At 41.3% G+C, this 27,175-nt stretch overlaps 1 protein-coding gene across 1 annotated transcript in view; it reads right to left on the minus strand.

Moving 5' to 3' along the window:
* Positions 1 to 4,324: 4,324 nt before the first annotated feature.
* Positions 4,325 to 27,175, minus strand: part of CDC5L (cell division cycle 5 like) — a 28,331-nt gene continuing 5,480 nt past the window's right edge. Inside the window, exons 8-15 of the mRNA XM_014308627.1 lie at positions 26,369 to 26,517; positions 24,585 to 24,747; positions 23,372 to 23,536; positions 21,672 to 21,752; positions 21,102 to 21,347; positions 18,152 to 18,349; positions 6,570 to 6,782; positions 4,325 to 4,833 (exon numbers count right to left, since the gene is read on the minus strand). Of these exons, the coding sequence (XP_014164102.1) occupies positions 4,729 to 4,833; positions 6,570 to 6,782; positions 18,152 to 18,349; positions 21,102 to 21,347; positions 21,672 to 21,752; positions 23,372 to 23,536; positions 24,585 to 24,747; positions 26,369 to 26,517 (1,320 nt within the window). The 3' untranslated portion in view covers positions 4,325 to 4,728. The remainder of the gene's footprint in view (positions 4,834 to 6,569; positions 6,783 to 18,151; positions 18,350 to 21,101; positions 21,348 to 21,671; positions 21,753 to 23,371; positions 23,537 to 24,584; positions 24,748 to 26,368; positions 26,518 to 27,175) is intronic.

The raw sequence follows: 27,175 nt of genomic DNA on the forward strand, positions 1-27,175 counted from the left end.
ACTTGAAAGCAAGACTTTTCTAACCCTGACACTAAGGCATCTCTCAATGAATCACAGTAAACCCAGACAGCACCCCCCAACAACTGGCAAACAATCAAACCCACTATGAGTAATCACACCAGCAGCAATGATGTAAAACTCTGCCATACCCACTTCTTTACCTTTTCACCTACTGTGTGCATCACAGTCACCCCTGAGGCAGCAGGAATTGGTTAAAGCCACCTCATTTAAATACATAAAAAGCTAATGAGGCTTGCTGAAGGGGAGATGACTCACCTAAAGGTCTGCACGAAACCAAAAAAATTAAGCTCCTCTTTTTTTTTTATCCACAGCTACTCCCCTTTGCTTCAACATTATTATAATAAAGTCTCAAAAGTGCTTAGTGTGGAACTTTCAGAGGGTGAGACAATTGCATGTGCTTAGGGGAGATACAGGGCTGCATTGGCTTAGATATGTGTCAGATTGTCTTTTGAAGTCTTTTTGAGGGTCTGATCTCACTCCTAATGTCAGTGCAAGTCTTCAAGATCAGCAGAACCAGGTATTTTTTGTTGGTAAGGAAAGGTAGAAACTGGAGCCCTGGAAAGGCAGAGCACACAGGTCTGGAATCAGTTACAGGGACACTCTGCCTTGAGATGAGCATCTGGCTATTTTTCAATGTGCTTTTCACTCAGTTAGGAAAATGAGGGAAATGCTATTTGATATTCCACTTTTAAATCCTGCTTGGGAGACAGGTGTTGCTTTGAACCCACATTATGGAAGATAACTGCAAGCTGGATTCCAGAGATGAATGTGAGGCAGATTAAGTCCAGACCACAATAATCTCTCTTCTCCAGCAACATCACTGACCGAGGATACTGAAGGCAAGCCAAAGTTCACACACTGGTTTATGATACTGTTAGCAAGTCTGCAGCCAAAACAAAAGTTCAAACATGGGTTTTTATGCATTTTATTTAGAAATCTATGTTCAGGCCATGATGACAAAAAACAATGAATTTCCAGAGTTTTCATCAGGGGCACAGATCCAGCTGAGTCTGTCAGGGACCTAATTGTGGGTAGTTACCTCATGTCAGCTACTGGCCCTGGAGCACCCAGCCCATGTTTCACACTCACTTTAGGCAGACAATGAAGTGGGACATCCTCTGGCAGAAGCAATCACAGAATCATTAAGGTCGGAAAAGACCTCTAAGATCATCGAGTACAAACATTAACCCAGCACTGCCAAGCCCAAAGCTAAACCCGGTCTCTAAGCACCACATGAACTTGGTTTTTGAACACTTCCAGGGGTGGTCACTGCTCTGCTTCACTGTGCAGCCCATTCCAATGCCTGATCACCCTTTCAATGAAGAAATTTATTCCAATATCCAAGTTAGCCCTTCTTGGTGTAATTTGAGGCTATTTCCTCTTGCCCTATCACTGGTTACCAGGGAGAAGAGCCTGACCACCACCTGGCTGCCTCCTCCTGCCAGGGAGTTGTGGAGAGCCAGGAAGTCCCCCCTGAGCCTCCTTTTCACCAGGCTGAGCCCCCCCAGCTCCCTCAGCTGCTCCCTTGTGCTCCAGACCCTCTTTGGACACTATTCTGCCCCACTTCCACCTTCATTTGCACTTCCTACCTGGAAATGTGGCCCAAGTCTCATCTGCCCTGTGCAGGGGATTGAACAATCAAGCTGGATGAGCATATTTTAACCCAAATGTGCTGCCCCAATGCTTGTCTCAGCAAACAAGGGTGCAAAAGGCAAACAAGCAGCAACAGGCAAAGACGCTCCTGTTGGCACTGGAAGTGTCTTTTTAAGGCAGCCAGAGAGCTCTGGTGTGTCTTGGCCACCGCTGGCTGCCGTGACTAATTACAGTGTTACACAGTGCTTTTTTTCTTTGGAGATTTGCCAGGTTTGGAAGAGCTGGCTTCAGCTCTGTTGGATTTCTCACAGGGAAGCTCCTTTGCCTCTGAGGAGTCTCCCCCTTGCCCCGAGCTCAGGATCTCTGTTATCTGTTGTGTATGGATGAGACACCCAGCTGTTATAATTTAATCCCTTTGGCTTTCCCAGGTACTGGAATCCAAGTCAATTGAAGTAAATGACAGCCTTATCAACTCCATGGACTTTGAAGCACGCTCCAGCTATGGGATTGATCCAATACATAAATGCCAAGTCTGATTCCAGGAAGGGAGGAAAATCATCAGCTGAAATTATTTAAAGGCTTGCAGATATATTTTGGCATGCTGAATGGAAATGGAGGAATTTCTCGGGGAGAATGTTAAATAATTCTCAAAATAATTGTTAACACACACAGCACAGCCCCCATCCCACCTCTGTCACACAGGTTAGAGCTTCCCCACTGTAGTGAAATGTTCACAAGTTTCCATTGTTTATGGTTATACTTATTATTGTTCCTGGAAACAAAGATCAAATCAGTGGCCAGCTTCAGAATTTTAAAATAAAAATTTGTTGTCAAGGTGTGCTGGTCACTCTTGTGTCCAACAAACATCTGCATTTAGCTACAGAGCCATTTAGACAGGGAGTGCTGTTCAGGACATAAACTGGGCCAAAGCCCAAGAAACAGACCTGGCAAGCCCAAGCTCCATCATCACCTGCAGCTGGAAGCACTGGCATCCACCAGCATCCAAATTTGCTTGGACACATTTCCTGAGCACTCCAGTTTAAGAACCCACACCTGAATGATCTCAGGATGTTTTATCCAGGCTCTGCTGCTCCATTCACACCATTCTGGAACCAACAAATGCACAGAGCACCCTGTGTGGAGGTTTTGGGGTAATTTCAGCAGATCTATGACTGGCTGCCCTAGAGCAGGCAGCTGAGGGCAGGTAAAAAGCTAAAGCAGGGCACAGCCAAGCTCTAAGTAAGGAAAGAGACTTTATTAATAGTTTTCTTTCATTACTGAGATAGAAACTTCAGGACAAAAACTCTTGACAAAAGACAGGGAAAACTGTGAACTTGCTTAAGTGTTGTGTACTTCAGAAACACTGAGCAAACCTCCTGCAGGTACTTCTCAAATATAACCACCTCGTGCCTGCTGCAATTAATGACTGGTTAATTGCATACATTTCAAGAAAGAAAAGTATTTTGTGACTGATCAGTCCTTCTGAATTTTTCATTTAAACAATTTGAGGCAGAGTTTGAATACCTGTCTAGCTCCAAAGCTGTCAAAAATACAGGGCACATCAAAGAGGCTCTGCTGCAGCCCTAAAAAGAAAAGAAACAATTGTAGTTGTGGTATTGGTAAACCTACAAGGGTTTCTCTGTTAATATCTCCAGCTACCACACAACCACAAGAACTGACATGATATGCCATGATTTTTCCTTTTGGGTATAACCATTTGAGCTAAAATACCCCATATGCTACAAGATTGATGCTTAATACTTCATTCCAGATGTGTTCTGGCTTAGTTAAATATTTAACACATTTCTAGAAGAATGTAGTCTATAATTGCATTAATACTTCAGAAGAATGATGTCCTGGTGAGTAAAGGGAAAGCTATTCCAAGGCTGGCTGTGTCCCTACTCCTGTCATTGACAGCAGGACTCACCCAGGTTACATTTAAAAAATCTGATAATCATTAATCTCCATGGATGGCATTGACAGAGCTACACAGGCACAGCCCTGACAGTGTTCCCCAGTAACATTTCCAAGGCCTAAGCAAAGTGACACTGCAATCTGGTAAAATTCCAGACAGCAAAATCCCCATCTAAATTCCAAATATATCCAAACAAAATTACACAACGCGTGTTGCTGGATGTATTTAATTGCTGAATTTTGTGCTGTTAACAACAGTTTTGCCTTCTTCCCTGTGCTTTTCCACAAGCTATAGCTCAAAAACCCCAAAGTCTAGGCACATTCCCACCTTTCTCTAATTCTATCCTTCCTTACCCTTCAAGACAAAGCAATAAGACACTTTCATCCTGTTGGGATCTGGTGAAAGGAGGAGAAAACGCAGAGCTTCTTTCCTACCTCACACCATGGGCAACAAAGCAGCAGATGATTTATAAAAATTAATACTTAGAAAATTTAACAGTGCATTTTCTACTGAAATCTATGGTTCCATTAGGCATTAGGCCATGCTGGGTGTCTTTATAAAATTTATCCCTGCATGGGTCCAGGATGGGGAGATTATGCCAGTAGGACCATTACAGCACATAGCTAAAGCTGGGAGTGTTTATTCACAGGCACAGAGAAGAGCTGGGAACATAGTATTTATTATCTGTACATCAACTATCCTGCACAAGTAATTCCTATTACAAATCAGACATGGAAAATAAAGGCAGCAGCAGGGGGAAGGGAAGATCAGAAAAACAAATGAGGGCTGGGGTAGGTGAAGATTCAATTTTAGTTAAAAGACAGACATTATTACTTCATTGTTTTTTAACATTCCAGATTTATTCAAAAGACATTATTCTGCATGTATCTTACAGGTCTTAAGACTGGTAAAACACTAGGAATAACGTGATAACCCTAGCAAATGAAGACATGGCTGAAATCATACCAGAGTGATTTTTCTTTTCTTTCAATAAAATTTTGGACATTTCAATCCCATTTTTAACACTGGCCAGAGCTATTCATACCTAGAGCATTTGGAATAGTCCATTGAAGGAACAAAACTTGACAAGATGGAAACAGCAGACTACACTCGATTTCTGCAACTGCTGGCAAAAGCTGCTGGAGAAGTATCTGCACACTTTAGAAATGTTACATCAGTGACAGATGGAATTTTGTGCTTTAATACTTTGCTTGAAAAGTCTCTTTATCCAACATGAAGTCAGCAAATCTCTGCTGGAGCTCCTTTTCTCTCTCCTGCTGTCGCTGCACATCTTCCTTCAGACACTGTAAGGAAAACATCAGTAAACAACCAGTCAGTTTTCCACCAGTCACACCCATGAAGATCATTACCAAAGGCTGTATTTTAGTTCCTCCAGAGGAAGAGCTCAAAATTAAGACAGAACATTGCTGAAATTACTTACTTTAAATATAAATGTAAAACAGAGCAGTGGATGTAGAGTATTAAGAATCACAGTTATCTTACTTCAAATGTCAGGTAGCTCACCCTGTTTTTGACAGCAGCTAAGATCAAATGCTTCAAAAGGAGAGATTTCAAATTGGAACCTTGCCATTTACTAAAAACAGGTGCTATTAGCAGTTATCAAGTGATTTAATATGTTTTAACTGTTATCTTTCAGTAAATCAATTAATCACTTCTGAGTTTGTAGACACATCTATCAGCATTATCTAAATCATCTTCACAAAATCAGTTTTAAGAACTGATGAATTTTATCTTTTTTTAGCAAGTGGTTGAGAATATCTAAACCTCAATGAAAACCTCTGTTCTGGAGGAAAATCACATTACAATAAAAATTGTGCTCAGGTGAACACCTATTCCTTGGAAAGAAAGGCTGGTGCTGGTTCAAACCTAGGACTGAGTCTTGATTAAGGGCTGTCTCATTAGCTGAATAAAAGGAGAATATCCTGGAGATCCTTAAACTAAGAAAAGTGGCTCCAAGGTAGTGATTTCAGGTATATACCAGCATTTAGTCTGCTGTCTTTTAAGGAAGAAGGAGATTTTAGGCAAGTTTTACACTTACCCAAAGCTCTAAGAGTAATTAAAACTGAAACAAACCAAATCAAGAGAGAGATGGAACTTGTGCTGATACGCATTGCAGAAGACTTATAAAATAAACCACACAAGGAAATAAAAAAACCCCAAAGTTAAAGAACACACTGCCAGATTAGTCCCAGCCTCTAATATGTGTATCACAGAATCGCTGATATTGAAGTAAAAGACAGATGAATCTGGTAACAGCTAAAAGTGTAATTTTAAGAGGGCATTAAAAACTTGATACCAACTTGGGCTGTCAAGGTCAGTGTTGGGGAAGATGAAACAGGAAAGCCTTATAAATATGATTGCCTGGCAAAAGATTTTGAGAATACAGAAACGATAAGCGAGATTGAAATGAAAGCAAGCTGTGAGATACCAAGCCTTAATTACTGAACAACTGGAAAACAATGGCATGGCTGGCTGAAGGTAATCCCCTTTTGATGAAACAATATCCTCTGCTTGCAGCCAGGTCCAAGGGTTCAAGCAGACCCTGCCAGCTTAGCAGAAGGGGTCCAAAGAGGAGTTTTTAGGGTTTAAAATGTAACACAGTATGGTAATGCAATGATTCTTATAGGCTGTATGTAAATGCTATAGGATTTGTATCTTGTACTAGATTGGTTAGTGAGAATTAGAATATTCAACACAGAAGAAGGCTTATTGTACTGTTTTGGGAACCTCGCTGTCTTACCCTCTTATCCTCTCTCCCCTCTCATCCTCTTTACCACTCTCTTTACTTCTCTTGGGCCTGCTCTGAGCCGTGGCTGGCAGCTCCCAACAGGGCCCTGCACCCAGGCCCTTTGCAATAAACCCCAAGTTCCATGACCTGGCTTCAGAGATCTCTCATCTCTGTCCATCCCGACTGTCCTACCCCCCGTCACTCCTACAGGTCAGAGCTCGTGCCTTGTAAAAACATCTTTGCCATGAGGTGCCTGTGTGTGACCTCAGGTACTGGATTTTGGAATCTCACCTCCAGTCTTCGAGGGATGGCAGCATCCTCGTGCTTCTTCAGCTCCTCAAAGGTGCGCAGCTCCAGGTGGGCCTGCTCGATCTGGTCCCACAGATCGTTCAGCTGCTTGATGAGCCCCATTGCTCGAGACTGGTAACCCCCAAGAAGGATCTTCAGCTTCTTCTCCATCTTGGCAGCCCTCTTGGCTTCAGTGGTCATGTGGCCTCTGTTGATCTGCCAGAAGGAAGCCAAGAGTTGTTTTAGTTACCCAGAATTCAAAAGTCAAGAGGGGAGGAAAAAAGTAAAAATGTATCTGTGGACTGGTGTTGAGTTGATCAAGTTCTTTGATTTCTATTAAAATAATCATACTTCACATTTTACAACTATCTAGACCTCTGGGTTAAAATCATTACAATAGACATAATACATCTCTAAAATTGTAATCCAGACAAAATCCATAAACAGACAAGTGACACAAATTACAAAATTCTGTCAACTGGGACACAACACCAATAACTGAACATATTTGTGTTAATTTGCTATAAATGTTGTATGAAACATTTATAAATACCAAAGGTAACAGAAGTCTTTGTGTATTTTTCCACCTGGGGTAAAATTATATGAGCACTAAAAGAATGAAATCAGAATTTTTAAAGGCATCAAAGAAATCTTTAACACTGAATCCTAATCACAAATGGCCTAAAGATGAATATTAAATTACATAAAATATTTGGAAGAAATTGTTCCCTGTGAGGATGGGGAGACCCTGGCACAGGCTGCCCAGAAAAGCTGTGGCTGCCCCATCCCTGAAAGAGTTCAAGTTTATGTTGGACAGGGCTTGGAGCAACCTGGGATATGGAAGGTGTCTCTGCCATGGCAGGCAGTGGAATGAGATGATTTTTACAGTGTCTTCCAGCCAGACCATTCTATGATCCTATGAAACCAAGAAGGAACAAAGGCCTCCACCACTGAGCACAACTGCGGAGAGGTGCAACAGCTCACATCTCTGAACAGGGACATAGGGTTCCTTGTTGAGGCTTTTTTAATGCTACTTCCTTAAAAAAACCCCAACAAAATTAGAAAGGACTGTGTGAAGAATGCCAAGCTCAAGAAAAAGCTGAACTTCTCATATTTTGATTTTTGCCAGACTTAATGATATATTAGTGCAAAACATGAAATATGATATGAAAGTTTCTCAAGTATTAAAATATAAAAGACTAATTCAGAACCACAGTGTCTGAGTCACCAATCCTTGCCTCGTATCTTTAAAAATCAAAGCTTTACTGGTGAATGTTCTCACATACAAAGAATTTACCAATAATCAACCAAAATGCAGCACGTTTTCATTGCTACAATTACTCAATATATCATTTATTACTAATGAAACAGAACTCCTTTGGGGAGGAACTACTGAAGAGGGATCTGCCCTTCACAGAGATAACTACAGTCAGCCATCACAGTCTCACACACCAAGCTACTGCAAAGTGCATTTCATCAGCCTTCCAACTGTACTGAAGTACCCTCTCTTACACAGCTGCAGGTTTCTGTAACGTGCCCTCCTACTCCTTAACAATTTATTCACTCATTTAGAACAGTTTTAGTTGGTGGTGCAGAGATAAACAAAGTGAATGGTCAAGGGAGCAAACTGTTAATGGGTGAGTGAAAGAGAAATTTGACTTTCTGAGCTGTCTAGTTTGCTCCTGGGGAGAGCCATGCAGACTGCTATGCTTTTCAAACTCTGCTGGCAATGTAGACTTAAGCTATGCCCAAGGTGCTTTAAGCATACAGAAAGGCGCCTCTTTTTCAATATTTATATAAATCTAGAGAAAATTAAATAAATAGATTAGGGATTTGTGAGGATACTCTCTGATGGAAAAGTATGAAAGCTTTAAATGTCTTCATTGGTAAATAATATGCTATTACTGCAACAACAAATACAGCTGTGCGGCCAATGAACTATTTTCCAATTACTGTTCCTTGGATGAAAAATGTGCGCTGAGCACCACTGACATTTAGAGATCATGGAATAGATGGATGCACAGGCAAACAGAATTTTGTTTGTAACAGAGGCCTAATGTAACAAAGATCAACTGTCCATACTACTCCCAGCATTACAGACAATGTAGAGTATGGCTGGTATGAAATGAAACTCCCATCATAATGTCACTCTTCAGAGCAGGCTAAAAAAGACCATTTAGAGAAGTTCCACTCTTCTGTCATCCTGAGTGAAGATCTTATTCTTTACTGTGAGGGTGGTGAGGCCCTGGCACAGGTTGCCCAGAGATGTGTCTGTCCCATCCGTGAAGTGTCCAACACCAGGATGAATGGAGCTCTGGGCAACCTGGGCTGGTGGAAGGTGTCCCTGCCCATGGCAGGGGGTTGGAATGAGCTGACCTTGAAGATCCCTTCAAGCCAAACTATTCTGTGATTCCACGATCTCTCAACCACCTAATTTTCCCATAAAATGTGAAACACTCAGTACCTGAGGGCATAAATACAGTTATCAGCACTACCCCCACCATACACAAAAGAGACTGGATCAGGGCACTGTAGTCACAAGCCCGGAATTATCCTCATGCTCCAAGTACCAGCAGCAGTGGCAGTACTGGCTTGGTCTCGCACTTTTACACTCTTCAGGTGGGATTCACTTTGCTTGGCTTTAGACATCAACATCTGAGTTTGTCACAGGAGATCTTTCTGTCATCAGGAGAGAAACTGGCAACTCCAGGGCATGGCTCATCTGATCCAGAGCCTTGGGACAAGATTAAACACCTCATGAAGGGCTCTTCACTGATGGTGATGGGAGCACAAACTGTCTGTTTAGACACTGTTATCCAAGACCAGGTAGATCAATCCCACCCCAAGTGTGTACTATCTTAAGGTGTTCGATACAATAAAGCATTTTAAAATTTAAAGCTTCTAACAAAGACAGTTCAAGTCTAATACTTATTACAGCACCAGTCCCTGATTATTTGAAATTTTCAGAGGATTTGACTTAATATTTCTGAGTTGGTCTGGATATCGGACTCTTAACTACTAGAGCTCCTTAGGTTACATCTTCCTATATTGCTTTTCTATTCAGTTCCTTGTCCCATCTTGGATTATCACAGGCCTCACTGCTGTGAAAAGACAAAACCAAGAAATAGAAAAGAAAAAAGCCTCCCAAGTTTCTAAAACCAGAAATAACAGCCCTTTCTTCCTTCTCTGCTTAAGGAGAAATGTGAACACTCACCACCTTTTCCCCTCCCTCCCAACTACAAAATTTTAGAACCTACTATGAGAAGGTCAAAAGGAGGTCTCAGCTTTTGTAACAAATACTATTTATTAAAAATTGCTGACTGCTGCATTAGTGCCAAAAACTGCATATAATTTCAGTTCAAGCTTCATAAAATTTTAAGGCTCAGATACCAAGCTAAAAATTCCAAGCAGTTATGAAGAGGTGTGTTTAAACAGTAGTCTACATTATTTGCTTAAAGCAAAGAAATAGATTTGAGTAAAATCTGACAACCATTTCCCCCTGAACCTAACAGAAAGAGCAAAGACATTTGAAAGATTTCTCCACTTATTTATTTTGTACTGTTCCTTGGTCAGCTTTGGTTCTGCTGACTTTTATACCAGCAACAGCAAAATGAGAACAGCATGTACAGACAGGGGGTAACATGATATATGATGTTAAGGCAAGTGTGAGAGCTTCATCCCATCCCAAATCTCCAATGTAAAAGCTTCCCTCATGACTCTAAAGTGGTGTTCAGTTTTCAGTACTGCACTATAGAACCAAGGGAGAGAAACCAAAACAAGCAGCAGACAAAAGAGCCAAAAGAGCAACAGATATAACCAGAGGTTTATAAAACATGATCTAGAAAAGGGAGACTGACTGTAAAACCAGGGTTTGTTTGATTTGTTTTTCCTCTGCTGAACAAAAAAAGAGAAAAAAAAAGACACCCTGCTTTAAATATCCCAAAGTTAATTGTGAAAAATTCATCTGTTCTTACTGCTACTGAGAAAGGAAGAGGGACTTAAATTGGGAAGGAAATTTTAGATGTTAGTTGTAAGGTTTAACTAAGGACAACGAAGGACAGAGAAGGATTCCTTATGAGAACAAACATCACTGGGAAAGATTTAAGAAAAACTGACCGTGAGGAAGGAAGAGCTCAATTGCCTTAAAAACTTCATTTTCAGAATTCTCATCTCACCAGGTCTACTGAGGACACCCCTCCTCAGTTCCAAGGGTTTTTCGCTGTACTGACTGGTTTGTTTTCCTTCCCTTTAATGTGGAGCTTTTGGTAATCCCTGAACAGCATTAAGCTCTCTTGTCTTTTAATTGATCTTCCTAATCATGCTGGATGGATTAAACAAACATGGAAGAAAAACTGCCACATGTTCAGAGCAGAGGCACAGTCAAAGTAAACCAACCTGTTCCGTGACCTTGGAGAATCAACATCATCACAAAGCTGCCTCGCTTGTGCACAGAAATCCTCTGCCAGCTTCAGCCACGCCGGCTGAGCAGAGCACTCCTGGAACATACATGGGACTACTCTAAACCTTACTGTAACTTCCTTCCTCACCTCAGACCCACACGTGGCCCTCCCAAATTCAGTTCTGCTGGCAGGAGATGGATTGACTTAATTGAAATGGCAGGTTTGAGAGCTTGGCTCATGCCGGCTCAGCTGCAGTGTCTGCAGTGAGAGTGCTCAGCTCAACAGCAGCTTGTGCTCCAGGCCAGGCATTTCCAACCACTCCAGGGACAACAAGAACCCCCACACTACAGAATCCTCTGGCCATGCTGAGATCATCTGCCCTTACGAGCTTATGGTGCACTCAACAATAGCATACTTTAAAAAAAAAAAGTCATTAATTTCTCTACTTCAAAATGCTTTTTCAGTTCCAAGTTCTTGGACAAAATTCTCCAATTTTGGCTTGAAACACTGTTCTATTTGTCTAGAGTTTGACCAGGCAAAACTCCCTGTAGAGCCCTGCCTGAGTTACCCCCAAGTTAGTAAAATATAAGTCAGCTCTTGGAAACTGAGGCTTGGAGTTAGTATCAAACCAAAATTGCATGTCCAGTGTAGAACAGTAAGGCCTCAATCAATTAAACATTAGCTCAGCTCATTGACCAAAACCACTTCATGGGCTTGACACAATTTCACATTTCTGCTGTGGCACTAAAGATCACGGAATCAGAGAATGGGTTGGGTTGGAAAGGACCTTAAAGATCAAATCATTCCAACCCTCCAGCCATGGGCAGGAACCCCTTCCACTACACCAGACTGTTCCAAGACCAAGTCCAAGCCCAAGCTGGCCTTGAACACCTCACCTCCCGTAAGGTGCTCTACTTAATGTACGAGGAAGAATGAGGATCATGAAGTAAAGGGGCTGATCAGGATCAGAGCAGTCAAAGAGAGACAGAGCTTGTAGCTGGTAAGACATGAAAAAGAAGAAATTAATTCTAATTGACTGGGATCACACTACGTTTTTTATGGAAAAATTCACTTTAAAAAAATACTCAATTTAAGGCATTGCTGGTAAGCAGCTACAGCTTCCCAACTGAAACTAAACCAGATGTTCAGAGCTTGCATAGCAATATAAAGCTGCCTTTTCCCAGTTTAATAGGGGAGCCCCAGATAAACTCCTATATTGTACTTTGTCACGTAGATCATGTACCATTATGACTTACTGGTATCTGCAGAACACTGTTCTCTCTACTCACAGCCAAATCTAATGACCCAAGAGCATGCTCCCCCTGAAGTATATTCCACAAATTATAATGACTTGTCTTCAAACACCATGAGTCAGTGTGACTGCTGAGTAAAAACAATACAGGGTATATGAAAAGCAAGTGTTCCTACAGGGGCTCACAGCATCCAACTAGCACTAGAATAATCTAGGAAAGTTACTGTGCAAGTCAGTAGTCATTGCTGACCTACAGCCACGACATTAAAGTTCACTTTGAAGATCTTTTATTTGAGAACAGCTTCTAAGACCAGCAGTTTTATGAGTGATACCTATGTATGCTCCCTACAAAGAAAGGAGGTTGTACTGAGGTGGGTGTCAGTCTCTTCTCCCAGGTAACAACAAATGAGAGGATGAGAGGAAATGGCTTCAAATTGCATCAGAGGTGGTTTACACTGGATATTAGGAAAAGAATTGTTATGGAAAGGGTTGCCAAGCATTGGAACAGGCTGAACAGGGGAGTGGTGGAGTCCCCATCCCTATAACTGTTCAAAAAATGTGTGGATATGGCACTTGAGGACATGCTTTAGAGGTGAACAAGATGGTGGTATAAGGTTAATGGCTGACTTGGTGATCTTAGAGGTCTTCCAAATTTAATGATTCAAGGATCCTATCTCAATCACAGCAGAAACACGTCTAGAAGAGCATAGTTCATGATGAAAAATGAGTAATTTATTTTTACTAAACTTTTTTGGAAACTCTCTATCACTCATTGGGGAAGGAAAAACAGACAGCAACACCCACCAGAGGCCAAGAGCTTTGATAAACCACAAGCAAACAGAGGTCACTGCAGTGTCTGGTGAGGTCACAGGGCAGCCAGCACAGTGTAAGTGCCTCCAAACACCACTCCTGCACAACCAGAATGCCTGCACTGGCCTCTTCCAGAGGCTGACAAGGTTGTGGAAGCTCAAGCAATAGAGGAACTGCCAAAGAGCCTGGCTCCCTCTCAGTACAGCAGAAGCTCCATGGTGATCCTGCAGCACTCAGTTCTGGACAGTGAGGGTGTGCAAGGGCATTTGCAATGAGAGCTTTGTCAACGCTGACCTTTATTTCAAAGCACATACCAGATTCTGAACACTCTGACAGTGAAGACCCCTGATGCCTCTCTGCTGTGATCCTCTGAAGTGTATTCCACAAATACAAGACATTAGGACAAAATAAAACATGTGACCATAAAAGCAATGCTACTCAGGATTTTTACCATATTTTAATTTTGTGAGTAATTTCTCTGTTCCTAGTCCTATAAAATCTCTTATTTTCTATGGGTGCTTTCTGAGTACCAGCACACCTGAAAATGCAAAAGAAACTGCAAACTTTAGCACATAAACTAGAGAGAAATTAAAAGATAATCTACAATAAACTAAAGTGATACACCCTGCAGCAGAGTGTACCAGGTATCCTATAAAACTCCACCTAAGCAAGTTGTTTTAATCTGAATTAATTCAGAGGACTTGGGCTGCCATTAAAAGCAACCATCAACACTTTGATAAATCATCACCTTGATGTATCTTGGATAATGCAAAGAATAGTTAATTTACTAGATTTTGCATACACAGTGTATCTTGAACTTTTTCCCTGCAGGCTTCCAATAGCATTTATAATTTAGTAATCAACTGAAATGATAATGTTAACTACAACAATTTTAATTAAAGTATTTGTATTCTGCAAGCCAACTTTATTAACTGTCTTCAAAGGAAAAGTAAAGACGGCAGGAAGTTTCTATGTTGTGAACTACAAAGGGAAGCAACTAGGCTGTTAAAGAGATGCCTTTACTATCTCATTTCATCTTATAATGTTCCCAGCTTAACATATGTTAGTAGGAATGCTTTTCTTTGTAAATGTATTGTTTGGAAGAGAAGGGAGCAAAAGGCATGGCAGAGAACTGAAGCCATTACTCAACACAACTGCAAGCATCAGAAAACTTCAACTTCTGAAATCACTTGCTCTGCAGTGTAGCCTAGCCTTGGAAAAATACTCTGGATTTCTAAAGCTACTGGAAAGATCAGAAAATTCCACAAATCTAAGGTGTACCAGAGCCACATACTGAGGTCACAGGGATTCACCTGCATAGACCTGGAACTCCCCATCTGTAATGCAAGAAAGTTCACATACTAATCCTCTAACACTCTAAACCCACATAAAGTAACACATTCAAGGAGTCCAAAACCCTCAAAACAGAGCAATGAAAAGTATTAATAATACACAGCAGTACACTCCAACATCAGAACTACTGATGAGCTGTGCATTACTGATGATGCCTGGACAGGATACCCAGCCAAACATTAGCTCTCCACAACGGCTCCACTTTGCCTCCTCAAGTCCATCAATAACAGCACAAATCTGTTTATGGTATCAGCATCCATTTGAGAAAGATAAATGTCATGTCAACATAGAATGCCACCACTAAACCACTCAGGCAGTGAGAACAGGACAATTAGAGGAAGATGAGTGTGTGTCCACACCATCAATCCAGCCAGGAATCTCTAAGTGATGAAGACAGACCCAGAAACAGCTTGTTTTTTCTGCACAGGATCTGCAGGGTGTCAGCAGCCCCATATGGAAGTATTAGACAGTGACTTCCCCCATGTGCAGCTGTGCCAAATATCACTACACTCTTGTGGCTTTTTCCCTCTAAAAATCTTAGTGCACTATAAATGGGAAGAAGCAGCCCCCAAAACTGACCAACATCAGTTGCTGCTGCTGGTAAACTTTGTTTCACAGTTTCTACTCTTCTCACAAAGACAGCTAAAGAGTACAAGCAAGCACTTGGGGTACCAAAAGCTGATCTAACATCCCTGCTTTTCATTAAGCTTGTCTGATACTTCCCATTAAAATATCTATTTCAACTGATATTGCTTTCAGACAATTTTAATTAGAAAAACATTAAAATGAAGGTGGGTTTTGTCATTGCTGAGAATGGGGTAGGGAAAAAAAATCTGTGCTTTTTTATTGCATATTCATTTGTTCATTAAACTGCTATGCTTTTTATTTATTGTTTAAGAAACAATACAGCAGGTGAGCTATGCTTAAAAAACCTATATATCTTCCTTTTAGGAAGGGCCTTTTAGGGTCAAGCCACAAAGGAGCACTAAACTGCATTTTGCACACACTTGGGAGAGATTTTCAGGTCAAATTTAACTTTGCACAGAGTCCACCTGCACTCAACAACAGTGAGTTGCGAGAGGCAGCACAGTGCTCACTGCACCTGCAGGCATGGGGCTCTGCCGGCCCCACTGGGGTGGAATTTTGGAACACAGGAAAATGGGAGAGCAGGATTGTGTGTGGAATTGCACCAAGCCATGAGTCTCATCCAGCAGCACTCTGAGCTCCCAGGGGATGTAGCTACATTAGCCAGAGCCTCATGACTGCAGTGACTGATAACAGACACAGGATGGGTCAGGTTGGAAGGGACCACAGTGGCTCATCTGGGGCCTCCTCCCTGCTCAAGCAGGGTCATTCTAGAGCACAGGGCACAGGATTGTGTCCAGGCAGTTCTGGAATATCTCCAGTGAGGGACACCCCACAGCCTCTCTGGACAATCTGTTCAGTGCTCGGTCACTGCACAGGAAAGAAGTTCTGTTTCCTGTCCAGGTGGAACTTGCTGGGATCAGTCCCTGCCCGTTCCTCTGGTGCCATTGCTGGGCCCTGGAGCAGAGCCTGGGCCCTGCTCTGACCCTCCCTGCACACGGGGACACCCAGGGATGAGGGCCCCTCTCAGCTGCGTCTCCTCTCCAGGCTGAACAGCCCCAGCTCCCTCAGCCCTTCCTCATCAGGGAGATGCTCCAGTCCCTCCATCATCTCTGCCACTCAGCACTGGACCCACTCCAGGAGCTCCATGTCTCTGTTGTCCTGAGGAGCCCAGAACTGGACAGAGCACCCCAGATGTGCCTCAGCAGGGCTGAGCAGAGGTGAAGGATCCCCTTCCTGAGCCTGATGGGACACAGCTAACAGGATTTTGTTAAGTGTCTTTCACAGAGTCCCATGCAATGTTGGCAGAAAATAAAACCTTTTCTTTTTTTTTTTTTTTGGCAAGACCTCTGATTTGTATTTTGCTTCCTGGGTTACTGTCTTATGACTGCAGAGCAAAGACCAATTAGAACAAACATTCATTAGTTTGATAAATGACAACTTGACCTTACTTTGCTTTAGTATCCTTAATACACATTCCACCACCAACTACTCATTCAAATATTGAGAAGAGAATGACAGAAATCAACAGCACAAGAAAGCCCACACAGAAGTAACCAATTTAGACTGCAGAAACAGTGCAAAGGATAAAGGCACAGGGCCACACACCAAACAATTAAGAGAAAACAAAATATTCAAGAGCTACTCATTAAGCAAGTACCATCCACCCTGTGCAGTAAATGAGTCTGTGGAAAAACTAGGCTGCAATCATGAAATTAAAGACTGTCTCAAAAAGCATATGCACAGGCAAATTAAGGCTGTTTGTGCATTCCCTAACTTGGACTGTTTGAGTTTGCAACTTTAATAATGCCCTTCTAATGTCATTTTGGACCTAAGATATTTAAATTTCAAAAGGATTTGTACACCAATTAGGTGCAGCCCTCTGACTTCAGGCACGCTGCCTGCTAGGCCAGGCTGCTGCTGAGCTCCCACATGGGTCTGGGAGAGCAGAGCAAGTGAGAGTCTGGCAGGCAGCGCTGGGCAGGGCAATGGTGCTCTCTGCTGGGTGAGCAGCAGCACGACAGGGGCTCTGGAGTTCATACTAAACCCCTGCTACCGGGATACACGCAGGTGAACTGCCCCTGGCCTGTTAGCTGGGCGAACAACTGCGGGAGCTGCACCTGGACAACGCCCTTGACTGACAGACTTAACAAAACACACACTCACGTTGTATTTCATGCGTAGGAATCAAGTGAAAATTCAGCCTTTCTGGACTCTAGTTATTGCTGGGGTAGCAGCTGTCTGGGGAGGTTTACTTCTAGCAACAGTAGCTATGCTGATGTTAAATAAAGAAAAACTTTTTTTGCAAAGTTTCCTTTTACCATAGGAAAAAAAATAATCTGATTCTTGCATAATTTAGAGAGATTTTTAGGCTAAAGCAGTATTTTAGAAAACATTTATGACTTACTGCAAGTCAGAACAAACGTTCTGTGGCAAAAAACTGTTTCAGACCAGCTTACTTGTTATCATGAACATTGTCTATTTTTGGATTTTTTTTTGGCGTGTTTGGGGGAAAATCTAGAGAGAGGAACAGGTAAAGGAAATCAGTGTCAAAGGGTCTGACAAAGAAAGTGAAATGGGATCACAAACATCCCTTGCTCTCTTTTTTGGAGGGAATCTCTGGAACTGGAAGAAGATGCCAGCCTGGAAAGAATTCAAGACTATCTAACCTTCATGTATGTAATAGTCAGTCAGAAACCAAAATTAAGTTGGAAAGAGAACTTGAGAGGAACTTTGGCACAGAGATGGTTTTGTTAAGCATCCTTCTCTGAGGTTTCTCCTCATCCTGGCCACAATCAAGTGCAAACTGAGAAAGATCTGATCCACTCACAGCAGAGATGAAGAAAACATCAGAAAATCCACATGTAATTAACAGACAGCAGAACCTGACCTTCTCTCCAGTAGAGAATGGAGTGGATGAGCTGTGCTACAGCTATGAGTGCAGAGAGAAACTTTGTGTGGGAATACTCTGTGTGGGGATATTGTAAGGAGGAAGATTAGAGAAGGTGATTTAAGTACCACAAAAACATCTATAAACTCCCTAGGAAAATTCCTCAACCACCAACCTTTTCAAATGAATCCCTTCAAAAGACCTGACTGAACTTCTACAAAGAAAAAAAACCCAAAAAACACAAGGAAACTCAAAAAAAAAGGAGGTGCAAAAGGCAGAAAAAAGTGACACTGACCTCGAGTCTCTTTTCAAGTGACTCTATCCTGTCTTTTTTGCTGGCCAAGTTAGCCCTTGTGTAGCGGCTCTGTCCAGGCAGGTACAACACTTGGCTGTAACATTCTTCCCACACCTGGTTATAAGCTTCACTTGACAGCTCTCCATGCCCCATTCCTTGCTTTACCACCTCCATCTCTTGTGCCAGTAGATCCTGTGCCTGTTGGAAAGGATGAGAGAAGATGCAGTTAAAATACACAGGATACAAGGAAATTTCTCTTTTCAAACCTTCAGTGTGCAATTCATGGGGGCAGCTTTTCTTTTCATACTCAAAGCTCACCATCAGGTTAAGCTAACTATGAAATCGAACACAGATGCTGTGGATTACAAATGAAACCCAGGCTAGAAGGCTCCTCACAGCACAACTATCCCTCATTTTATATAATTTGGCCAAACCTGACATCACTCTGGCGTGGCTAATGAAAGCTGTGGCACAGCGAGGTACTTCATCTTGCTGCACAAGAACAGAGATAAAAGCAGGAACCTTGAGGGGAGGGAGAATTGTTCAGACAGAAGCAGCTGTCCTGTGAAACAAAAATCACTTTTCATTTCCTTTTGCTTGCCCTTCTCCACACAACCTGGAAAGTCAAGTCTAAACATTCTTGGGTGAGCTGCGTAAGCTCTGCTGCAGGAAACACAACTCTGACTGAAATGAACATGTTCTGTGGCTGAAGAACTGCTGAGATACGAGCACTCTGCTGCTTCCAGTTTAGTTTACAAAGTTTACAATGAACTGAAAGATTCTTGTTTGTCTCACAACTCTTTAATATTTCTGACAAAGAGACTGGCCTGCAAAACGAAACAGGCACACAGATCCTTCTGATTTTATTAATAACTAAAAAAACTAAAGCATCTTTGTCAGTCTAGACTTCATTGTTCATAAGAACATGTCCATCTCCTCTCTTTCAACAGCATTTACAGGTGCAGCATTGTAACTTCCCTATCAGCAGTAGCTATCTTACTACAAGCAGATGTTATGTTTTGTAATTGCACACTGACCAGGTAGAAATTCAGGTATCACCAGATTAGATGATTCCATAGACACTGGGTAATAGAAAATTAATTACTTGTTCTTCATGGTCAAGACAGATAAAATAGGAGTAACACAACCACACCTGACAAAGCTAAATACAATAAATTTCAATTAGCCAAGATTAGCACACTGTGAGGAACTACTTGAGGGTATTTACTTGTGGCACCAGAAGTGCTTCCCAGCTCCAGGAGCTCAGCACACCTTGCCCAGCACCACTACTAATCCTTCCCAAAAGAGAACTGCACATCAGGAAAAGAAAGGAGTATTTTATGAAAGGGTTTTAGGATGAAGATGTTCTAAAAACAAATGAAGTAAAGCAAAATAAACAAGGTCCAGATGAGATCACAGAGATAGGAAAATTTTCTGGTTTGAACTGGATTTTAGACAAGACGGAATATTGTCCTGAATGTTAGAGAGCAAGCAGGAGCAGGGATGCAAAAGAACTTCTGCCCATCAGTTAGGAGACGAAACTTCCAGGGACTTTGAAGAAAAGTTTCCAGACAAAAACTACTGGACCGTGTAATAGTCTCTAAGGGAAGTGATAGCAAACCTGATTCTTGCTGCACTTCAAAACAACCAGAGAAAGCACTTGGAGAACATTCCTAAGGGAACAATCTGACACTGGCAGGGCAGTGAAATTCATGATCTAACTGTATTTTCCATCTTTAACGTCTCCTGGTAAGAGATCTTGAAGTATAATTTTTCATTTCACAGCATATTGGAAGTACATACTGTTCAGTGTTTCTCCTTTCAGGCTCTACATTCATTGGTCAGATATGGTCAAGGACATGGATTTAAAATCTGCTTGTGTATCTTTAGAGTCACCTTAAAGGAATAAGGAGTTTAGGTGCAGAGATACAACAGGTATTGTCAGAGGACAAGTCTAAAGAGACAGACAACTTGGTGGCACGTGATTTTGCTCTTTTCATTCATTTTTATTCCTGCAGGCATTTGGTCAAAGGTTATTGGCACAGCTTCACAGGTGAAGCTCTTTGAAAGAGCTAAACCACAGAATTGCCTATCTGTCACTTGGCAGCAAAAGGCAACATCTGTAGCTGTTTAAATAAATGAACACCCTGAACTGGAACCCTGGTCCAGAGCTGCTGTTTAACTTGGGATTACAATGCAAAACAGGACACAGTGCCCAGGCCGCCCACTCACTGCAGCCAGCCAGGGCCCAATCTGCCTGCTCAGCACTTCTGGACCAGGTATGGCTGCATGATCAGCTGCCACAGCCCAGCAGGCTCTGCACCAGCACAGCTTGCCTGGACTGAGCTTGACAAGCACAATTAAGCAACTTGATTTGCTGCTCCAAGGTACAAGCTGACTACCATTGTCCTATTCAGTCTGCACTGTTTTGAAGAAAATGCTTTGTGATTCTGGATTATTAAAATTCAGAGGCAGTAGAAGGTGGGTATCACACCTGGCTAATGTCTCAATGATTTAACAGCAGTTTACAGAAATGGCAAAGTGGAATTTGGTAACTGTTGGGGTATTATTCCTCTTAGCCTTATTTAAAATGATAAGCAACCACAGCACATTCAAATTTGTACCTCATTGACAACATCTATAGGCAAATAGAGCATCCTCATCATTCTGCTGAAAGCCCAGATTAACATCAGCTCACAGAAAGCAGAATGTGCACTTAAATCATCCTTACTTATTAACTTATCCTTACTTAATGCTTGGCAGTGCTGGGTTAATGATCAAACCTGATTATCTGAGAGGTCTTTACAACCCCAACAACTGCATGACTACAGCCCTTCATACAACCCTCTGGAGATCTCCCAAACTCAATTCTGTGTAGGCTTTTTTCCCCAATATTACAGAACTATGCCCTAAGGAGACTTTAGGTCCCCTCAGGCCACACAATTCTCACCTTCTTGAGATCCTCTTTGGAGAACTTCTCATAGGGATTTTGTTCCAAGTAAGCCATGTGCTCTGCATTGTTGCTTCCAAATCCTGGGCCTTTGCCTTTCTTACCAGTAAACTGTTCTCCAAATGGATGGTGTAAAAGATCAAAATGAAGCATGGTAATCATCTCTTTCTTTATGAGTTCTTCACTTTTCTGCAAGTCTGTTAGGGGTGGTTCCACGTTTAAGGGCCTCAGTATTGTTTCATTAACCTGTCCAGGAATAAAAAAAAGTTTGTAAATATAATATACACCAAAGATAATATTAAATTCATGTATCTCCACTCAAGTATAACTTTTATGTATCAGCTGAACCCCACAGCAGAGGTGCCAAAACCCTTGTGACACATGCAGCAATCTCATCATCTGTGCAGACAAAATACCACATGACAGCTCTGCTGGGGAAGTTTCCTGAAAATCAGAATAGTCAAAGATTTCACTCTCTCATGATTTCCTTAGACTGTATTTCCTCCTATAATGGTTAAAGCCTTTATTTTTAATTTTTGTTCCTTAACAGTGAATTTTGTCTCCACTTACTTCTGAGGGCCGTGGTAGATTCTTCTGCACAGCTTTGTGCATTCTCTTCAGTTCCTTGGCACGCTCTGCTTCTCGGAGAGCCTAAACAGACAAGCCAAGTGTTACTCCAGCCACTGTAACACAATCAGATGCTGCCTAGGAATGTATGTGATATAAAAACTAATTGATTATTGCAGCAAAGATTCCTTCCAGTATATACAGACTTCGTGTTACTAAGCCAGAGCTAAATAATGTGATGACAACGTAATTCACTGCCTCTGAAATGAATGGGAAGAGCACAGCAGATTAACTCCAACAGAAAAGAGATCTTCAAAAGTCATTTCCAGGCATCAAATTCTCCTTCAATCTCAACTGCAGAAAAATTTTGTTCTTTACACATTTCTCTATGTGTGACAGCTGCTCTAATTCTTCAGACATTAAATCCACCAGGAAAAGAAAGATTCTTAAATTAGCAGCTGTGACTCTGTTTCTCATCTTCAATGACTTAAAGCACATATTTCACTAAAACACTACTTGTAAAGTGGAAAAACACGAGAGAGTTCTCTTTACAATACACTTTCAAGCAATAAATAACATGAAAAGCCAGTGCTGTCAGGAACTTCAGGAACAATGACCAACATCTTCCATGTTGTAATCCCAGCATGTCACATCTTCTCTTGAAGGCAGGATGCTCTTCTCTCGTATGACGATACAACTCAGATTCTTTCCTCTATTCTACACACATACACTGCTTGTATTTATTCAGACTTTTTATTAGGGCATGTATGCACATGACATACAAATACATGTAAAAAATATGTTCCTCCCTAAATAGGACACATGAGGAATCAAATTCTGGCAAATGCTTATCCCATTTAAAGATCAAAGCATAGGCTTTTTTAAAATATTTTGTTCACTTGTCAAGCACAGCCATTGTTAAAAAGTTCTCTGGACTCAAAAATCCCATTTATTTTTATAAAAAATGTATATTTATATAAGGTATATAATAGAAAGACATCTGCAACACAAAATTTAGGCTTAGCAATAAATAGAAAAGGAGCTGTTTTTAGAAAGATTTAAAGTGTCTCTGGTTACTGGCCAGTACAGCCAATTAACTGGCAGAATTTAGGCTTGTACTTTATCCAGCATTCCTTGATTCTAAACCAAAACAAAACAACAGGGACCCATTCACAAATTGCCTGTCTGGGTAATCCTCTGGTAGTGGCCAAGGGTGCCAATTCCCTGCATGGCAGATTTTTATCTGTGTGCTACCAGCCTGCCTGAGTTTGTATATACCTGTCTAATCTTTCACAAACAGCAATTTTTAACCTTGAGAGAATAACTTGAAACTGAAAAAAAAGCACAGTTCTTATGTGCTTAAAATTAAGCAAGTGCCACTGTAGAAAAAAGCTTTTAATTAAATTTTTATCTTCTGGGGGACGAACACAGCAGGTAGGACACAAGCACTCTTAGGGACTTCATGCATAAAAATGATGTGATACATAACATTAAGAAATTAAGAAAGTTATTTAGAGAGAAAAATGATTTGGCCTCTGTGTGTGCATACTCTGATAGCAGCAAAGAAAACAGGTAAATTTTACTTTGCTATCCTGTAGAAGAAGCTGTACCTCTTCCATTGAACAGGTGTGAAACAACAGGAACGATCCAAGGAACACATTTTATTTTACACAAAAAGCACCATCCACATCTCACACACTGACCTGCTTGCGGGCTTCTATATCAGCAGCATCTTCTACAAAGGTTTCATCTACTTCATGTTCTTCAAGTTCCTTTTCTGCATTTTCAGGCAGAACAATCTCAAAGTCATTCTTTGGAGCAGGGAGGGCCATGAGCCCCAGGCGCAGGTGCTCCCGAGACTCCCTCTCCTGTGGGAAGAGCAGAGAGATGTGATGGATTCATTCCCTTCTGGATTCATATCCTGAGTGCAGTGCAATACCCTGAGTGCAGCACAATCAGATTCCACTCATCTCCATTAACAGACAGTAACAACACACCAATTATTCCACCTCAGTCTGCTGCAAAGCCAGAAAGCACCAGATCTGGAAACCAGGGGACTCCACCATGGATTTGAAGCCTCAATTTCCCTTCTAGCAGTAAAAAGTCCCTATACTGTAAAAAGGCTAAGAGTATAACTACATCAAATATTCTCCTTCAAGCTAAGAGGAGCTCTGGAATTTTGAAGTTGAAGAGTTATTTTTGTGAGAACATGGCAAACACTTGGACAGGGTATCTTAGCTAGGCCAAAAAGAAAACTGCCAATAGCTCAGGTGGGAGATATTCAAAGCTATAGTTGAGGCTGCAGAATCAGCCACATAAAAGGAGTTCCCAAGGTGCTACCTATTAGGTAAATGCCCTTTTATGCCATGTCTAATTGGCAGGGCCCATCTGGCTGAATCTCCAAGAATGGAAACATCTGTTGCCAAAGGTAATGAAAAAGTCTGGATGGGACTCAGATTTCTGAACATCTCAAACCCCAGGGCTCCTAATGGCAAAAATTAAACTCCTTTAGCTCAGTGTTGTCAACACGGCAGACTGATGTAAAGGTCCTGTAGGTAAATCAGGAAGTCAAGATGATGAGGAATTTGAGGATTGTGTAGGATTGCAAGAAAAATGAATCTTTGCTCAAGATGCATTTCCTGCTCAACTTCAAAGATAGAAATAGGATGGAAACTTAACTATGTCTTCTCCAAAAAACAGTTTTAGTGTGTTTACTGAGCACACTGAAAGCCATTCCAAGAGGCAAGACTTCTGTTCTTTTAAATATGGACTGTATTTTATTATGTGATGAGGACAGACCCGTAGACAGGTGGAAGCAATAACACTTATTATAAAATAAAATTATTTTCAGCAGATGAGAACTAAAAACCTGAAAATTAGCAGAGCACAGATTTCCATTTCTTAAGTACTACCCACCATTTGTTTTGCATAGGATGGGTCACTGTAATCTGCCATTCCCTCTTCTGGGTTGATGTTCAGTTTATCCCGCAGAGGAGTTCTCCCAGGAGTTGTGCCAAGGGCAGGTTTGGGAGTCAGTCCTCCTCGAGGAGTTAAGCTCTCTGACCCCTGAGAGGGTGTTCTAGTGAAGTGAAATTAGTCATTAGTTTTTTACTAAAGAACTCTACTTACAAAAGTCTGAAAAGTTACATAAGCACAGTCTATACATTCAGTCTAGAGTTTTTCTTGGGAGGCAGTGAAACTGTGAAGTGCAATTACAAGAATACTAAAAATAAATTGTTTAAGCCTGTCAAGGTGCAACCAAGGTCCTGTCAAGCTGAAATCTAGGCACGTCATCATTTCAAGAGAAGCTTCAGGAACTCCACCAACACAAACTCCCATTGCTGCTTTTGAGACAAGAGCTTATCCAGTCACCAGGCATTTTTTTGGGATACAGTAACCAGGGTTGAATTGAGAGCTCTGATTTCCCCACCACCTGGGCAAGTCATTTGCTCTGAAATCATCTGGCCCAACAGCTGTCCCACACTGCAACTGAATGGATCATCCTAAAATATCTCTTTGCTTTCACTGACTATTGAAGAAGTAATTACATTATAATAATTACTTCTAAGCATCTGTGGTTAGGCAACATGGATTAAGTCTTAGATTTTGTTGGGCCAGATTGCTTTTCCTCTAGACTAGGAAGGAATATTGTTCTCTACCCCAATGACCTACCACGTGAATGAGGGGTTACTTCACGGATTGATTAATTTCTCCCTCTACTCAAGGACTTGGATTTTCCCACTGACAGAGCATTTCTACCAGCAAGCCAAGTTGACCCAAAAGTAACATATGTACATGTGGAAATCTGAACTTCAGAAGCTAAAAACACACCATAAAAAATCCCAAACAACAAAATTAGAGCATCTCTACTTTTTAAAATATAAAATAACGCAAATCAACAGCCAGATCACCCCAGGTCAAATTCTACATTTATTTTGCACCACACTGACACCAACAGATCTTCAAAAAAAGCACTCACTGCTGGAACTTTTTTTAATTAAAAGATCAGGGCTTCTGAACAAAAATAAAGCTGCTTTGGAAAAGCTGCCATAAAGGTCCTTTTTATTTCATTCTCCACTTTTCCTACTAACATGATACAAGTAAAATTAGAACCTAAATGGAAAAACCTGACACACAAAATGTACCAATTGTAACATGTTTTAGCTGCATGGTATTTGACATTTGTGGGATATGTATTTGTTCACTGTAAGAGTTAAACCAGCAATTCTGTACTATTTAGATTGGCAATATAAGAAATATTTTATTTTGGATATATATGGCTTATAAAATATTTACTCCAGCTTTTCAAAAATTCAGTGTGGGTTTGGCTGAGGGACCTCCCACATCTTTGATTCCAAGGTAATACTTTGGAAAGGCCAGGATCCACATACAGAACAACACTCCAGCTTACTATTTATACTCCTGCATTACCCCAGAATAATTTATACTGCTCCAGACCACAGAAGGCCACATTTTGGATCAAAACTCCAGTGAGCTGAACACAGATGAAGAGGACATGGCTGAGCTTTCTGAAGACACAGAGAAGGAGAAACTTGTACAACAAGGGCTTGAAATAAAAGTGAGTTCCTTTTCAAGCTCTAATCATGATAGTATTTTACACATCAAAATCTGCTCTGTTCATCCACCTCCAATCAGACACATGCCCACCCAGGCACCGATCACAAAAGGAGTCTGTTTACCTGAAAGGTGTGGAAAGCACAGTATTTGGAGTCTGAACAACCTGTTTCTGTGGTGTTACCCCTGAAAAGTCACTTTCATGCAAGGGAGTATTGAGACCTCCTTTCAGGGGAGTATCCACATTTGTGAGAGCCATCAGATTCTGGGCCTCCTGTGTAACAGACAACACAAGCAGTGCTTCACCAAGGCATTCACAGTCATGTTTAACAGATTCAGTAGCAGCAAGGATAACTGAAGAGTTACTTGAATATCAGTTCATGGAAAATGTTTAAAATTTCTTAGCTTTAACACCCATACACTGGTATTTATAAACCCTACTGTTCCACTGAGAGGCATTAGAACTTCATTTCCAGTAAAATATGTTATAAACCGGAGTTGCAAAACTGAGTGTTTTACTTATTGTTTCAGCTTCCTTCAGTTTGCCAGACTCCATAAATCTCCAAGATTTCTTAGTGACTAAACACTCAAGTAATCCTAAGAATCCTGATTTTAAAAGGGAAGAGCATACTTTAACTCTGAAACCTGAATTCAGTAATCTTTATCCAAACTGCACTTCAAAGACAATGTTCCAAAAGAGATGGTCACTATTCAGATTTTTGGTTCATGACTCAGCTGAGGCTTTTATGAACAGCCCCCTTCTTTATCTCAATTTTCCTTATTACAGTGAAGAAGCTCCTTCTGAAAATGAGCTAATTATACTACTGTAAACAGCAATTATATTCCCAGAAGACCACTAATCCACCTATGTGTATGCATAATGCTGTGGCATTTATGATAAACTCCATTTGAAGGTGAGCCCGAGCATTCCT

Source organism: Geospiza fortis, unplaced genomic scaffold (genome assembly GCF_000277835.1).
Source record: "Geospiza fortis unplaced genomic scaffold, GeoFor_1.0 scaffold106, whole genome shotgun sequence".
NCBI lineage: Eukaryota > Metazoa > Chordata > Aves > Passeriformes > Thraupidae > Geospiza > Geospiza fortis.